The sequence below is a fragment of the Bos grunniens genome, chromosome 12 (genome assembly GCF_055505025.1).
Source record: "Bos grunniens cultivar Pamir isolate PY7600 chromosome 12, Bosgru_T2T1.0, whole genome shotgun sequence".
NCBI lineage: Eukaryota > Metazoa > Chordata > Mammalia > Artiodactyla > Bovidae > Bos > Bos grunniens.
The window spans coordinates 77,828,631-77,844,318 of NC_141176.1; the positions used below are offsets into that span (position 1 = coordinate 77,828,631).

The following is a 15,688-nucleotide window of genomic DNA, read 5'->3' on the forward strand; positions in this document are numbered from 1 at the left end:
GCTTCAGACCAACCTTGACGTGACTGTGGAGCCACTCATGACCAGGTGTTACTCATGTTAACTCAGCCTCCCAATCATAGCCGCACCTTTCTCTTACAAAACATGACCTTTGCTGAAGGTAATAATACATCGCCAGGCTGAAAGGCCCACCCTAAGTCCCTGTGAAAAGGCCTTAAGGAACAGGCACTCTGCTACTCCCTGGGAGAACTCTGACAAGACTGGTGCATTACCTGGATGAAATCTTGAAATATCAAAGGCAGCAAGTCATCCATATGCCCAATGTCTTTGGAGAAATGATTTAAAATTCTTCCTACAAGAATAGGACAAGATATTACTCATTTAAGAAAAACACCAATACAGTATACTAAACAGTGTTAGACTTTATTTTGGGGCTCCAAAATCACTGCAGATGGTGACTTCAGCCATGAAATTAAAAGACGCTTACTCCTTGGAAGGAAAGTTACGACCAACCTAGATAGCATATTCAAAAGCAGAGACATTACTTTGCCAACAAAGGTCCGTCTAGTCAAGGCTATGGCTTTTCCAATGGTCATGTATGGAGTTGAGAGTTGGACTGTGAAGAAAGCTGAGTGCCGAAGAATTGATGCTTTTGAACTGAGGTGTTGGAGAAGACTCTTCAGAGTCCCTTGGACTGCAAGGAGATCCAACCAGTCCATCCTAAAGGAGATCAGTCCTGGGTTTTCATTGGAAGGACTGATGCTAAAGCTGAAACTCCAATACTTTGGCCACCTCATGCGAAGAGTTGACTCATTGGAAAAGACTCTGATGCTGGGAGGGACTGGGGGCAGGAGAAGGGGATGACAGAGGATGAGATGGCTGGATGGCATCACCTACTTGATGGACATGAGTTTGAGTGAACTCCGGGAGTTGGTGATGGACAGGGAGGCCTGGCATGCTTGGGGTCACAAAGAGTCGGACACGACTGAACGACTGAACTGAACTGAATGCATATATATGGAATTTAGAAAGAAGGTAATAACCCTGTATGCAAGATAGCAAAAGAGACACAGATGTATTGAACAGTCTTTTGGACTCTGTGGGAGAGGGCGAGGGCGGGATGATAAGGAAGAATGGCATTGAAACATGTAAAATATCATATGTTGAACGAATCCCCAGTCCAGGTTTATGCACGATACAGGGTGTTCTGGGCTGGTGCACTGGGAGGACCCAGAGGAATGTGATGGAGAGGGAGGTGGGTGGAGGGTTCAGAATGGGGAACACATGTACACTCATGGTGGATTCAAGTCAATGTATGGCAAAACCAATACAATATTGTAAAGTAAAATAAATTAATTAATTAATAAAAAAAGATATTACTCATTTCCCTGATAGGAGCTTTCAGAGAAACAATTTATAAACAAATCAAAACATACTTTTGAAGTGTATATATTTAGGAACTTCCCTGTGGTACAGTGTCCCTAGTGCAGGGGACACAAGTTCGATTCCTGGTCCGGGAAGATCCCACATGCCACAGAGTAACTAAGCCTATGTTCCACAACTACTGAAGCCCCTGCACCTAGAGCCTGAGCTCCTCAAGAAGAGAGGCCACTGCATGAGAAGCCCAAACCCTGCAATGAAGAGGAGCCCGTGCTTGTCATAACTGGAGAAAACCCATGCATAGCAACAAGGACCCAATGCAACTAAAAATAAATAAATAAATTTAAAAGAAGTATATGTATTAAATATTTAATTTATTGGCCTTCCCATCATGGCTTAGTGGTAAAAAATCGACCTTCCACTGCAGGAGACCCAAGAGACACGGGCTCAATCCCTGGGTGGGGATGATCCCCTGGCGAAGGAAGCGGCATTCAATCCAGTATCCTTGCCTGGAAAATTCCATGGACAGAGGAGCCTGGCGGGCTACAGTCCATGGGACCACAAAAGAGTTGGACATGATTTAGCAATTAAACAACAAATATATTACAAATTCAAATGAAAAAAGCTGATGTCAGTGGTAAAATGAAAGAGACAATAGGATGATACCTAAAGAGAAATAAAAATATTACCAAATGGCAGTGTCTGGGCAGTTGAAATAGAGTCCAGATTTTTAAAAGAATGGGGGAATATTGTCATTTTATCAAGAAGGGTTGGTGGATTTAGAATGCTCCCTCCTTTTAGATCCATCCCATCTAAGACTCATTCCAAGTGCTAAACTGGTAAATAAACAGTTGCAAAATATCTAAGTTAATCCTAATTGTTACACTAATTTTGCTTTAGTTATCAAGATTAATTTTGCCAAGTGATACTCTTTAAATAAACATAATTATAACCCCTCTGTACTTTTTTCCATCCAGATTGTTCATAGTACCTCACGTTTTGGGAAACTGTGGATTCTGACCATTGCCAAGTTATGAGTTTACTACTGGGATAAGTCATTATTTTCAGACATGTACCAAGCATGACTAGTACAGACTTATGAAGAAGCATCTACGAAGATCAGAGGTATGTAGGCAGGAAAACACAAATATTACTAAATGACTAAGGATTACTTATCATTGATTTTATTTCCCTTCTCAGAATTCACAACAACAGTCTATACTGAAGGCTATAGGATTAGATGATGAGAACTAATTTCTAGTAAATACTTGGTATGAACTAAAAATGCCATCTACCATATCAGTAAACAAAGGATGCTGCAGCCATCAGGACCCTGCAGCCACTCCTGCAAGAGTGGCACCCTGAGGAGACTCAGGATGAGAAAGCACAGGATACTGGCCCCAGATAGCAGAGGTGCCCATGAAAAGAACTGTTATAGGGAAGAACCAATTTTGACTCCACGTTGGATCTATTTCTTTGACTTTAGCCTTTGCTATTCATTGTTTTTGTCAGGGAACCCTGCCCCTCTGCCTGAATGTCAAACTAAAGTGAGTTTTTTTCAGCTTACAGGGAGACTTTCTGACTCTCAGCACCTGTGGATGGTCTGCAGAAAAGAAGACATTAATAAATACCCTCCTGTTTTGTAAGATGAATGGCCTTTTGACTTTACTTCCTCACCTCCTTTCCTTTTTTTTCAAGAAAAAAAAAAAAAAATGGCACCCAGACACCAATAATATGGCTATTTTGAGACATTAGTCTGCCTTCTTCTCAGTCTGCCAACTTTCCAAATAAAGTTGCTATTCCTTGCCTCAATACCTCCTCTGTGAGTCTTACTGGTCTTCTGTGAGGTGAGGAGAGTGAGCTTGAACTCAATAACAGTAACACTGCTCTATGTGGTTCTCTCTTCATGACATCGCATACCAGAAACAAAGTCCACCATAAATTATCTATTACAAATTCTACTTTTGAGATTAAAGACAGGGAAGAATTCAATTTAATATACCACTAAAAGAGCAAATAATTGATGCCCCTAAACCTTTGGACCTATCTTTGCAGTACTTATTTGGGCTTCTATTTTCTTGAAGGAATGAAGTTCTGATAATAGATACAGGAGGGAGAGGAAAGATATACTGGTATGCCCACTGCTCCAGGGTTAGTGACCTTGAACATTTAAACATGGCTCCAAATCCTTGAATAATAAATAAATCAGCATCTGGAGAGGCCTACAGGTCATAAACAGCCTGGTCAACTGTGGTCACAAGCTCAGAGGCTGTCTTAACAGAAATGCAGTCTCACTTTATGCTCCCAAATTTACTACTATAGTTTTCACATTAACAGGTAAAGTAGAGCAAATCACAGCCATAATAGCACAGATTCTTCCAATCACTTCCTCACTCCAGCTTCATAATAAGTGTGAGCCTTTGCAGTTTGCCATCCTGTGCTCCATGCCGTGCCTGCACTAAACAATATGTGTTGAATAAATCTGCACAAGGTGCTGCCCTAAACAGTCTTCTTTAATCCTTGCAACAGTCTTGTGAAACAGGAAGGGCAGTGGTTATTCCCATTGAGAAAGTTCCCGGACACCATGTGGTCATCCTCACTACGGTTCATTAGGCACTGACTGTGTGCTGTATGCTAATGCATTAACCTGCTTAATGCCCACAACATCAAAATATTGGTAAGTGTGTGAATAGTATTCTCATTTTACAGGTAAGAAAATCAAGACACAGAGAAATTAAATAACTAGCACATAAGTATTAACATAACTACGACTGGCTATTACTATTACTAACTAGCACCAGGACTAAACCCAGGAAGTTTGTTCTAGAGTCCATACTTATAACCATGACAATATCCTGCCTAGAGATTTGCCTGCCCAGTAGTATCTACCTACCTTGACCTTGATCGCACAACTAATTGATGAGGCCAAGGCTACTCCTGTTCTCCCTTCAGTCACATCCCTGACTCGACAGGTCCTGTCAATCATCACCTGCAAAAACAGAGCCACCCTGGGACTCAGCACAAGTCTAACCAACTGAACAGAATGGGCATGTGCGCTGATGCACTAACTCTTCGCAGGAACCCAGGTCAGGAGGGTATCTTCCAAAGCAAGACAGGTCAAAGGCCTCAGGATGGAGGAAGCAGCCACTGGGAAACCTTTGGGGAAACTCTTACTAATACTAAAGATCCACCTGCTATGTACCACAAGACCTCTTAAATGTAATTAAAAGTCCATTGTAAAACTAGAGGGCTGATTTTATTGAAGAGGTTGTATACATTTCACTGATACTGTATTTTAATTAATTTTCCATTACCATTTAGATAAAACTCAAAACATGAGCACATGCCAGAGCTCTGTGGTCCCAGATATGGATGGGAAGTGAAAGAAAGAAACACACAGCCTGTCTTCTGTAGAGATGTTCCTGGAAGAAGGTCCTAACTAGTTAGCTTAACAGTATGTAACACAGCCAACATTTCAACAGCTATCAAAAACATGTCAACACATTTCCATCATATGCTGCGTGTTTCATATTCCACACAACAAATGGACTCCTAAACCATCCTGCAAAGTAAACATTCATTTATCTTTATAGACACATAAATTGGAATAAAAGGTTACAGGCTCCTATATTCAGATTTTCTCTGATAGGAAAAATTATCAGTGAACTTTTTGTATAAAATGAATAAACACACACAGTGATTTTCTTCCAAGCATCTCTTCCATTTTCAAATACGAAAATGTAATTAGGCACTAAATGTGTTAATAAGACATATTCACTGAGAAACTTGGTGTCTGACTTACCTATTGGATTGCTATTGAAGAACAATATGGGAGCTCTCAAAATGGACTCCAAAATTTTGTTGTGCAAAGTTTGTGAAGAATTAACAAGGATGTAGAGTATCAACAGAGACCTTGTGACGCCAAAAAGGATGGTAGACACAGTTAACCCTGAAATAAAAAACATCACTCAGCACAAGATTTCTGCCTTATCCTCAATGACACTAAAGCATGGTAGGCAGTTTGTAAAGATACTGTGTATTTTATTCTTTAAATAAAAATTGTATAGAGATCTACATATACAGAATATAGAACAAAAAACATATATATGTACATATATACGGAGAAGGCAATGGCACCCCACTCCAGTGTTCTTGCCTGGAGAGTCCCAGGGATGGGGGAGCCTGGTGGGCTGCCATCTACGGGGTTGCACAGAGTTGGACACGACTGAACTGACTTAGCAGCAGCAGCAGTACATATATATATATAAAGTAGATTCTGTACGAGTTTAATGCTTTCACAAAATACATTTATAAAGAAAAATATAAAAATCACTGTTTTCCTCTCACTAAAAGAAACAACACAGAGGGAAGAAAATCATGTGTAAACTACAGTTTCAGTCTAGGCTTTCCTAAGTCAATTACAAGTTCTAATAAAAACTTACAAGAAAAATAATTATAAAAAGGAGTTAATCTTTCTTTCTCTGCATTTCAAATCTCACAATTTACAATATGTTCCATAAGCTAAAACTGAAGTATGCTTTGGTACCAGCATGTGAGTTAGCAGGGAACAAGAGAAATGATTTACCACTTCCTTGTAATTTACAAGGAAATTCATTTCCATGTAAAGTAGCCTCTTAAGAACCTACTGTTTAGCACAAGGAGCTCTACTCAAAGCTCTCTGGTGGCCTAGATAGGAAGGAATCCAAAAAAGAGAGGATATTTATATATAATTGGCTCACTCTGATGTATAGTAGAAACTAACAAAACATTGGAAAGCAACTATACTGTAATAAAAATTAATAAAAATTTAAAATATTTAAAATAAAGTAGCTACTTCTATGCCCAAGTAGCTTTAAAGAGTATGAAAAGACAATGTTAAGTTGCAAGTGGACAATCTTTTAAATAACTGAATTGCAAGAAACTACAGATTATATTTTGACATGAGATAGTAAATCTAGACAAGTACCTAATCTCTCACTATGTGTTTGGGGGCTCAGTTCAGAATAAAGCATGCAATACAGGAGACCTGGGTTCAGTCCTTAGGTTGGGAAGATCCCCTGGAGAAGGGAATGGCTACCGTCTCTAGTATTCTTGTCCATGGACAAAGGAGACTTGCAGGCTACAGTCCTGTCCAAAGAGTTGGACATGACTGAGCGACTAACACTTTCACTTTCAAAACACTTGTAAATAAATACAATCATTTACATTTGTTTAATCAATAATAAAAATGAGCACTACCATGCATATAAAAATTAAAATAGCCCTCTGAACATCTCTTCAACTCACAGTGCTAAATATAGTGGGGATAACTTCTATAATAATTGTTCCCTCAAGTACTGTTTTTCCAGTCATCTGATACATCAGTGTTATTTAAATTCTGAAAGCTGTTCAAATTTCTGAATTCCATCAACAGGCATTTGCCTTGACCCACCATCCAAAATGAATGTGAAACAGAACCCCTTCCTTCCTCTTTAAGCCCCCATAATTCACAAATTCAGAAGTTAGTTAGCTAATGGATTCAAATTTCTTAGCAAGTGATCAGCAAAATAAACACCAAATTTCAATGAGTACATTTTTACATAACTCGCTCTTTGTAAAAACTTTATACAAGCATTTCCTGTGAGACTATTTAAGTTTTTATTTATTTAAAAAATTTATTGGGGTAGAGCTGCTTTACGATGTTGTGTTAGCTTCTGCTGTACAATGAAGTCAATCAGCTATATGTATACATATATCCCCTCCCTCTTGGACCTCCCTTCCCTGTATGCCTCCCCTCTAGGTCATCACAGAGCACTGAATTGAGCTCCCTGTGCTACACAGCAGCTTCCCACTGGCTATCTGTCTCACACATGCTGGTGTACATATGGCAATCCTAATCTCCCAATTCATCTTTCCCTCCTCCGCACCCCACCCTCTGTGTCCACACATCTATTCTCTACATCTACAACTCTATTCCTGGCCCTGCAAATAGGTTCGTCTGTGCCATCTTTTTAGATTTCATACATATGCATTAATATAAGCATATTTTTGGCTTATATAAAAAGAGCGATTACTTTACTTTTAGTTTACTCTGTATGACAGACTCTAGGTCCATCCACATCTCTACAGACGACCCAAATTTGTTCCTTTCTATGGATAAGTAATATTCCAGTGTATATATGTACCATAAACGAAATGAAAAGACAGCCCTTAGAATAGGAGAAAATAAGGGTGAACTAAGCAACTGACCAGGGATTAATCTCCACAATATACAAACAGCTTATGCAGCTCAATATCCAAAAAAACAAACAACCCAAGCAAAAAATGGGCAGGAGACCTAATGAGACATTTCTCCAAAGAAGACACCCAGATGGCCAAGAGGCACATAAAAAGATGCTCAACATCACTATTAGAGAAATGCAGATCAAAACTACAATAAGGTATCACCTCGAACCAGTCAGGATGGCCCTCATCAAAAACTATAAAAACAATAAAGGTGAGAGAGGGTGTGGAGAAGAGGGAACCCTCTTGCATTGTTGGTGAGAAGGTAAAATGATACAGACACTATGGAGCATTGTTCTTGTTCGGTCACTCAGTTGTGTCTGACTCTTTGTGACCTCGTGAATAGACGCACGTCAGGCTTCCCTATCCTTTACTATCTCCCAGAGTTTGTTCAAACTCATGTCCATTGAGTCAGTGATGCCATCCAGCCATCTCATCCTCTGTCGTCCCCTTCTCCTCCTGCCCCCAATCCCTCCCAGCATCAGGGTCTTTTTCAATGAGTCAACTCTTCGTATGAGGTGGCCAAAATATTGGAGTTTCAGCTTCAGCATCTCTCCTGCCAATGAATATTTCGGGTTCATTTCCTTTGGGGCTGACTGGTTTGGTCTCCTTGCAGTCCAAAGGACTCTCAAGAGTCTTATTCAGGACAACACTTCAAAAGCATCCATTTTTCTGTGGTCAGCTTTCTTTACGGTACAACTCCCATATCTGTACATACTACTGGGAAAACCATAGCTTTGACCATATAGACCTTTGTCAGCAAAGCAATGTCTCTGTATTTTAATGTGCTGTCTAGGTTTGTCATATCTTTTCTTCCAAGGAGCAAGCATCTTTTAATTTCATGGCTGCAGTCACCATCTGCAGTGATTTTGGAACACAAGAAAATAAAGTCTATCACTATTTCCATTGTTTCCTCATCTAATTGCCATGAAGTGATGGGACTAGATACCATGATGTTCATATTTTGAATGCTGAGTTTTAAGCCAGCTTTATCACTCTCCTCTTTCATCTTCATCAAGAGGCTTCTTAGTTCCTCTTTGCTTTCTGCCATATGGGTGGTGTCATTTGCATATCTGAGGTGTTATTTTTCTGGGCAAACATGATTCCAGCTTGTGAGCCATTCAGGCTGGCATTTCACATGATATAGTCTGCACATATTAAATAAATAAGATGACAATATACAGCCTTGATGTATTCCTTTCCCTATTTGGAAGCAATCCATTGTTGCATATCTGGTTCTAAGTATTATTTCTTGATCTGCAAACAGGTTTTTCAGAAGGCAGGTAAGGTAATCTGCTTTTCCAGTATGGAGGTTCCTTAAAAAGTAAAAATAGAACTACCATACGACCCAGCAAAGCAAAAGGATAGGTCACTGAGAGATGAACTCCCCAGGTCGGTAGGTGCCCAACTTGCTACTGAAGATCAGTGGAGAAGTAACTCCAGAAAAATGAAGGGGTGGAGCCAAAGCAAAAACAATACCCAGCTGTGGATGTGACTGGTGATAGAAGCAAGGTCTGATGCTGTAAAGAGCAATATTGCATAGGAACCTGAAATGTCAGGTCCATGAATCAAGGCAAATTGGAAGTGGTCAGACAAGAGATGGCAAAGAGTGAACATCAACATTCTAGGAATCAGCGAACTAAAATGGACTGGAATGGGTGAATTTTACTCAGATGACCATTATATCTACTACTGCGGGCAGGAATCCCTCAGAAGAAATGGAGTAGCCATCATGGTCAACAAAAGACTCTGAAATGCAGTACTTGGATGCAATCTCAAAAACGACAGAATGATCTCTGTTCGTTTCCAAGGCAAACCATTCTATATCACAGTAATCCAAGTCTATGCCCCAACCAGTAATGCTGAAGAAGATGAAGTTGAACAGTTCTATGAAGACCTACAAGACCTTTTAGAACTAACACCCAAAAAAGATGTCCTTTTCATTATAGGGGACTGGAATGTAAAAGTAGGAAGTCAAGAAACACCTGGAGTAACAGGCAAATTTGGCCTTTGAATACAGAATGAAGCAGGACAAAGACTAATAGAGTTTTGCCAAGAAAATGCACTGGTCATAGCAAACATCACCAGATGGTCAACACCAAAATCAGATTGATTATATTCTTTGCATCCAAAGATGGGGAAGCTCTATACAGTCAGCAAAAACAAGGCCGGGAGCTGATTGTAGCTTAGATCATGAACTCCTTATTGCCAAATTCAGAATTAAATTGAAGAAAGTAGAAAAAACCACTAAACCATTCAGGTATGATCTAAATCAAACCCCTTATGATTATACAGCAGAAGTGGGAAATAGATTTAAGGGATTAGATCTGATAGACAGAGTGCCTGATGAACTCTGGATGGAGGGTCATGACATTGTACAGGAGACAGGGATCAAGACCATCCTCATGTAAAAGAAATGCAAAAAAGCAAAATGGCTCTCTGAGGAGGCCTTACAAATAGCTGTGCAAAGAAGAGAAACAAAAAACAAAGGAGAAAAGGAAAGATATAAGCATCTGAATGCAGAGTTCCAAAGAATAGCAAGGAGAGATAAAAAGCCTTCCTCAGTGATCAGTCAAAGAAATACAGGAAAACAACAGAATGGGAAAGACTAGAGATCTCTACAAGAAAATTAGAGATACCAAAGGAACATTTCATGCAAAGACGGGCTCAAAAAAGGATAGAAATGGTATTGACCTAACAGAAGCAGAAGATATTAAGAAGAGGTGGCAAGAATACACAGAAGAACTGTACAAAAAAAGATCTTCATGACCCAGATGATCCCAATGGTGTGATCACTCACATAGAGGCAAACATCCTGGAATGTGAAGTCAAGTGGGCCTTAGAAAGCATCACTATGAACAAAGCTAATGGAGGTGATGGAATTCCAATTGAGCTATTTCAAATCCTGAAAGATGATGCTGTGAAAGTGCTGCACTCAATATGCCAGCAAATTTGGAAAACTCAGCAGTGGCCACAGGACTGGAAAAGGTCAGTTTTCATTTCAATCCCTAAGAAAGGCAATGCCAAAGAATGCTCAAACTACCACACAATTGCACTCATCTCACACTCTAGTAAAGTAATGCTCAAAATTCTCCAAGCAAGGCTTCAACAATACGTGAACTCTGAACCTCCAGATGTTCAAGCTGGTTTTAGAAAAGGCAGAGGAGCCAGAGATCAAATTGCCAACATTCATTGGATCATCAAAAAAAGCATGATTGTTTCATAAAAACATCTATTTCTGCTTTATTGACTATGCCAAAGCCTTTGACAGTGTGGATCAAAACAAACTGGAAAATTTGGAAAGAGATGAGAATACCAGACCACCTGATCTGCCTCTTGAGAAATTTGTATGCAGGTCAGGAAGCAACTGTTAGAATTGGACATGGAACAACAGACTGGTTCCAAATAGGAAAAGGAGTATGTCGAGGCTGTATATTGTCACCCTGCTTATTTAACTTATATGCAGAGTACATCATGAGAAACGCTGGGCTGGAGGAAGCACAGACTGGAATCAAGATTGCCAGGAGAACATATAAAAAACCTGAGATATGCAGATGACACCACCCTTATGGCAGAAAGTGAAGAAGAAATAAAGAGCCTCTTGCTGAAAGTGAAAGAGAAGAGTGAAAAAGTTGGCTTAAAACTCAACATTGAGAAAACTAAGATCATGGCATCCAGACCCATCACTTCATGGCAAATAGACAGGAAAACAGTGGAAACAGTAGCTGACTTTATTTTTGGGGACTCCAAAATCACTGCAGATGGTGACTGCAGCCATGAAATTAAAAGATGCTTACTCCTTGGAAGGAACATTATGACTAACGTAGATAGCATATTAAAAAGCAGAGACATTACTTTGTCAACAAAGGTCCATCTAGTTAAGGCTATGGTTTTTCCATTAGTCATTAGTCATGTGGGACTTTGACTATAAAGAAAGCTGAATACTGAAGAATTGATACTTTTGAACTGTGGTGTTGGAGAAGACTCTTGAGAGTCTCTTGGACTGCAAGGAGATCCAACCAGTCCATCCTAAAGGAGATCACTCCTGAGTGTTCATTGGAAGGACTGATGTTGAAACTGAAACTCCCGTACTTTGGCCATCTTATGCAAAGCACTGACCCATTTGAAAAGACCTTGATGCTGGGAAAGATTGAAGGTGGCAGGAGAAGAGGATGCCAGCGGAACATGAGATGGTTGGATGGTAACACGGACTCAATGGACATGATTTTGGGTAAACTCCTAGAGTTGGTGATGTACAAGGAGGGCTGGGATGCTGCAATCCATGGGGTTTCAAAGAGTCAGACACGACTGAGCAACTGAACTGAACTGATGACCCAGCAATCCTATTACTCGGGTACCCTGAGAAAACCATAATTCAACAAGACACATGAACCCAATGTTCATAGCCGCACTATTTACAATATTTGGGACATGGAAGCAATCTAAATATCCATCAACAGATGAATGGATAAAGAATATATTTAAAATTTTAGGTGAACATATGCATTAAATAGTATTTAATGCTATATATATTCTAAACATTCTTGTGTTAATATTAGTTAATATTAGTCTGGAAAGCCAAATGTTAAAATAATCACACAGTCTAGAGGAGATAACTTGTAATCTCAAGGTAAGAAAGAGAGGGAATCTAATCCCAGACACTGGATTCCCCCTGTTTAGCTTCTCAAGTAATTAGTGAAGCCCAGGAGATGAGCAGTGTGGTGAAGGGAAGTATGCATACCTGGGAGGCAATAATGCTTTTATTTGGCGCCCATGCTGCCAGAGGTTTTCATCTAAGGTCAATAAAAGCCAAGGCTTATTTGGACAGAATTGGAACAACATGAACCACAGGGTGAGGATCCATTTCTAATCCCCTTGCCCATCCATATAACAAAATCAGAATTAGCTAAAACAACGTATTAGAATAAACAATTGCCACGTATTTCCAGTGGCTGACTTGCTGAATGTGCAATCCTGGTTTAACTACCAACATCCAGTACAGAGTAAATTAAGTCTTCATTCAACCCCTTTTATTCTAGTAGATCTTTAAAATAATTATTCTAATCAATTCTCAGAGTAAATGAAACTCAGACAGTTAATCTGTTAAGACATTACTGAATTATTCTGGAAGCCCTCGTTGTTCACAGACTCATTGTAAGTACCTTAAACTCTGATATAATAGAGCAGATGAGTCACCTTTACCTGAATAAACTCTTAAGCACCAGTTCAGAATGATCATCGTATTTACATCTTCTTTTACTAATGCCCCAGAATACAGGTCACTTTGCACATCCGTCCTATGGAACAGGGAAGAAAAAATATTATACTATACATAAACATAGAATTTACACAAATGTAAAAAAAAAAAAAATTACCTCAATTTGAGAAACATGTTTCATGCTGGAAAGTGTTTCCCAGCTCACAAGACCCTCTGTGTGTCTCCCTTTTAAAAATCTGAATGATGACTTTCAGTTCTCAAAACTGTCTATGAAGAGAGACTTAGAAAATGAACTTATGGTTGCTAAAGGGGAAGTGATAGTTAGGGAGTTTGTGATGGCCATGTGCACACACTATATTTAAAATAGATAACCAACAAGAACTTATTGTATAGCACATGGAACTCTCTCAATGTTTTGTGGCAGCCTGGATAGGAGGGGGACTTGGGGTAGAATGGATACGTGCATACGTATGGCTGAGTCCCTTCATTATTCACCTGAAACTATCACAACATTGTTGACTGGCTATACTCCAATACAAAACAAAAAGTTCAAAAACAAAAAAGAAAACAAACTGTCTGTGAAGAAGCTCTTAAAAAGAGGAACGTGGGGAGAGACCAGGAAGTGATCACACTCCACCCACAAGAAGTTTACTTTTTCTTCAAGGAAATTACTGGATGGTCCTAAGTGGAGGTTAAACAAGCCCCACCCCGGCCCAATTTCTCAGCACTTTGGGTCAGACCAGGAATCACTCACCAGAATGCAAGCCACCAGTCCTGCAGGACGTAGGCAACCTGGAACAGGAAACAGCAGTCATTCACACACTGACATTACTGAGCCCTCACACCCCGCTCACTAGCATGGGGGATAGAAAGGCTCCAGAACACAGAGACGGTCCTTCCAGCTCAGGCCTCCACCAAGCCCCACACCCCAGATGACCACAGGCCAGGGGAGGGCATGATACATTTTAATATCTTTAAAAGAGATCCCCTTTTCCCCAGAAGTCACTGCTCCCCACATGTAATGTCAGTCAGTTCAGTCACTCAGTTATGTCTGACTCTTTGCGACCCCATGAACCGCAGCATTCCAGGCCTCCTCATCCATCACCAACTCCCAGAGTTGACCCAAAACCATGTCCATTGAGTCGGTAATGCCATCTAATCATCTCATCCTCTGTTGTCCCCTTCTCCTCCTGCCCTCAATCTTTCCCAACATCAGGGTCTTTTCAAATGAGTCAGCTCTTCATTAATGTATTTCAATACAAATCCAAGTAGACTGGAAGATGGAGTAATAACTTTTGTGCCAGCCTTGTTTAGTCAGACAATGGCCTGGAGAGCAATACCTGAGGCTTCCAGGAGGAGTAAGAAATTCTGCCTCAGGTCAGCAAGGTCAGCTCCTGCCTGAGTTTCTAGCCTGCAGACCTGCCTTCCTGATTTCAAATTCACCCAGCTAGAATGCACAACCTCAGCTAGTTTTTCAAAATAAATCTCTTAATACACATATCTAAAAATAATTATAAAATAAATACAGTATAAATAGGATGTAACTATCAATCTGAGTGCACAAACCAAAATAAACGCCTTTACGTACCTGAGCTGCGATGTTGACTAGAATAAGGAAGGTGATGACAGGCCAGCCAGCACCGGCTGTGAAGTAACTCTTATAGGTCTTAAAACCAACTTTTCCTTCCAAATAGTCCTCTAGAGGTAGTGTAACCTGTATATTCTCAGTCTGGAAGGGGAAAATGGCAGTGAGAGATGAAATTTTAAATGATGAACTCCACATTTCAAGAATTCAACAATGGCATCACTGCAAAGCTGTGGGAAACAGAGACATGTCTTACACACTGGTAGGAGAACAAGATGGTCCATCTCCTATGGAGAAGGGTGTGGGAATATCTGGCCAAACCACATAGGTGTTTACCCAGCTATCCCACTACTAGGAATCTATTAGAAATAAGGAAACATCATTTGCACAAGGTTATGCACTGCTGGATGACTTTGCTTAAAGTCAGTCATGACTGTCAGCACAAGTACAGCCTACCTGATTCAAGGACAAATGCAGAATTTTGTTCTAAAATAATATGTAAAATGATATGGAATTAATGTAACTCTCTAGATGACTTGTATCACTCAATGATAGAAAGTTTAAATGTAGTTGGGGTTCAAAATATTAGACAAATGTAGTAAACTGAGTTCACACAGTGGGTTAGAGTCATGAGAATCTGGATAGCAGGGGGACTCTTGATCTGAGTCTATTTGGTTCTTAAATTTCAGAGAGTGATTCCTAAGTTTAGACACCAAATGACTAATCTGAATGCTTATCAGAATTATCCAGGCTCCTGGGTTTGGATATTGAGAAATATCTGTGTATGTTATTAAAGGAAGATCTAGTGCATTTCTGCATTTCTGTCTGGAGGACTTAAAATATATTATACAGTTACAGGAGGCTAGGATGTCTGCAGTGCTATGCTGGCCACTGGGATTCAAGGTGGGTAAGATGTGGTTCTTGGTCTTCACTGGTAAGAAAGGTGAAGATAGAAAATAACTCCAAAGTGTCTACCATGTGTCAGGTCCTTTGCACATGTTACCTCTGACAATAGGGCAAAATACTACCATCAGTCACCTGCAGTGCCAGACATTCCAGCATATAGGAAAAGAAGCTGATTTAATGTGATCACAGGAGGCCTCATCTAAGGGTGTCTTCACATTAAGCCTCTGGATGCATAAGGGAACCCAGGGGCCACCAGAACAAGTAGGATGTAACTATGGTAAATTGAAGAGTTCTTATTTCAGTGTGAGCCACAAGCACCCAGAAATTCACAGCAGTGCACCCACTCCTGGTCCCCATAGGATTCTCTAACCTACACCCAA

General features: G+C 40.0%; 1 protein-coding gene across 1 annotated transcript in view; it reads right to left on the reverse strand.

Moving 5' to 3' along the window:
* LOC147361943 (ATP-binding cassette sub-family C member 4-like) overlaps nt 1-15,688 on the reverse strand; it is a 211,428-nt gene that overhangs the window by 129,369 nt on the left and 66,371 nt on the right. Inside the window, exons 15-19 of the mRNA XM_086328429.1 lie at nt 14,406-14,546; nt 13,572-13,609; nt 12,802-12,896; nt 5,141-5,287; nt 231-310 (exon numbers count right to left, since the gene is read on the reverse strand). Coding sequence (XP_086184555.1) covers nt 231-310; nt 5,141-5,287; nt 12,802-12,896; nt 13,572-13,609; nt 14,406-14,546 — 501 coding nt within the window. The remainder of the gene's footprint in view (nt 1-230; nt 311-5,140; nt 5,288-12,801; nt 12,897-13,571; nt 13,610-14,405; nt 14,547-15,688) is intronic.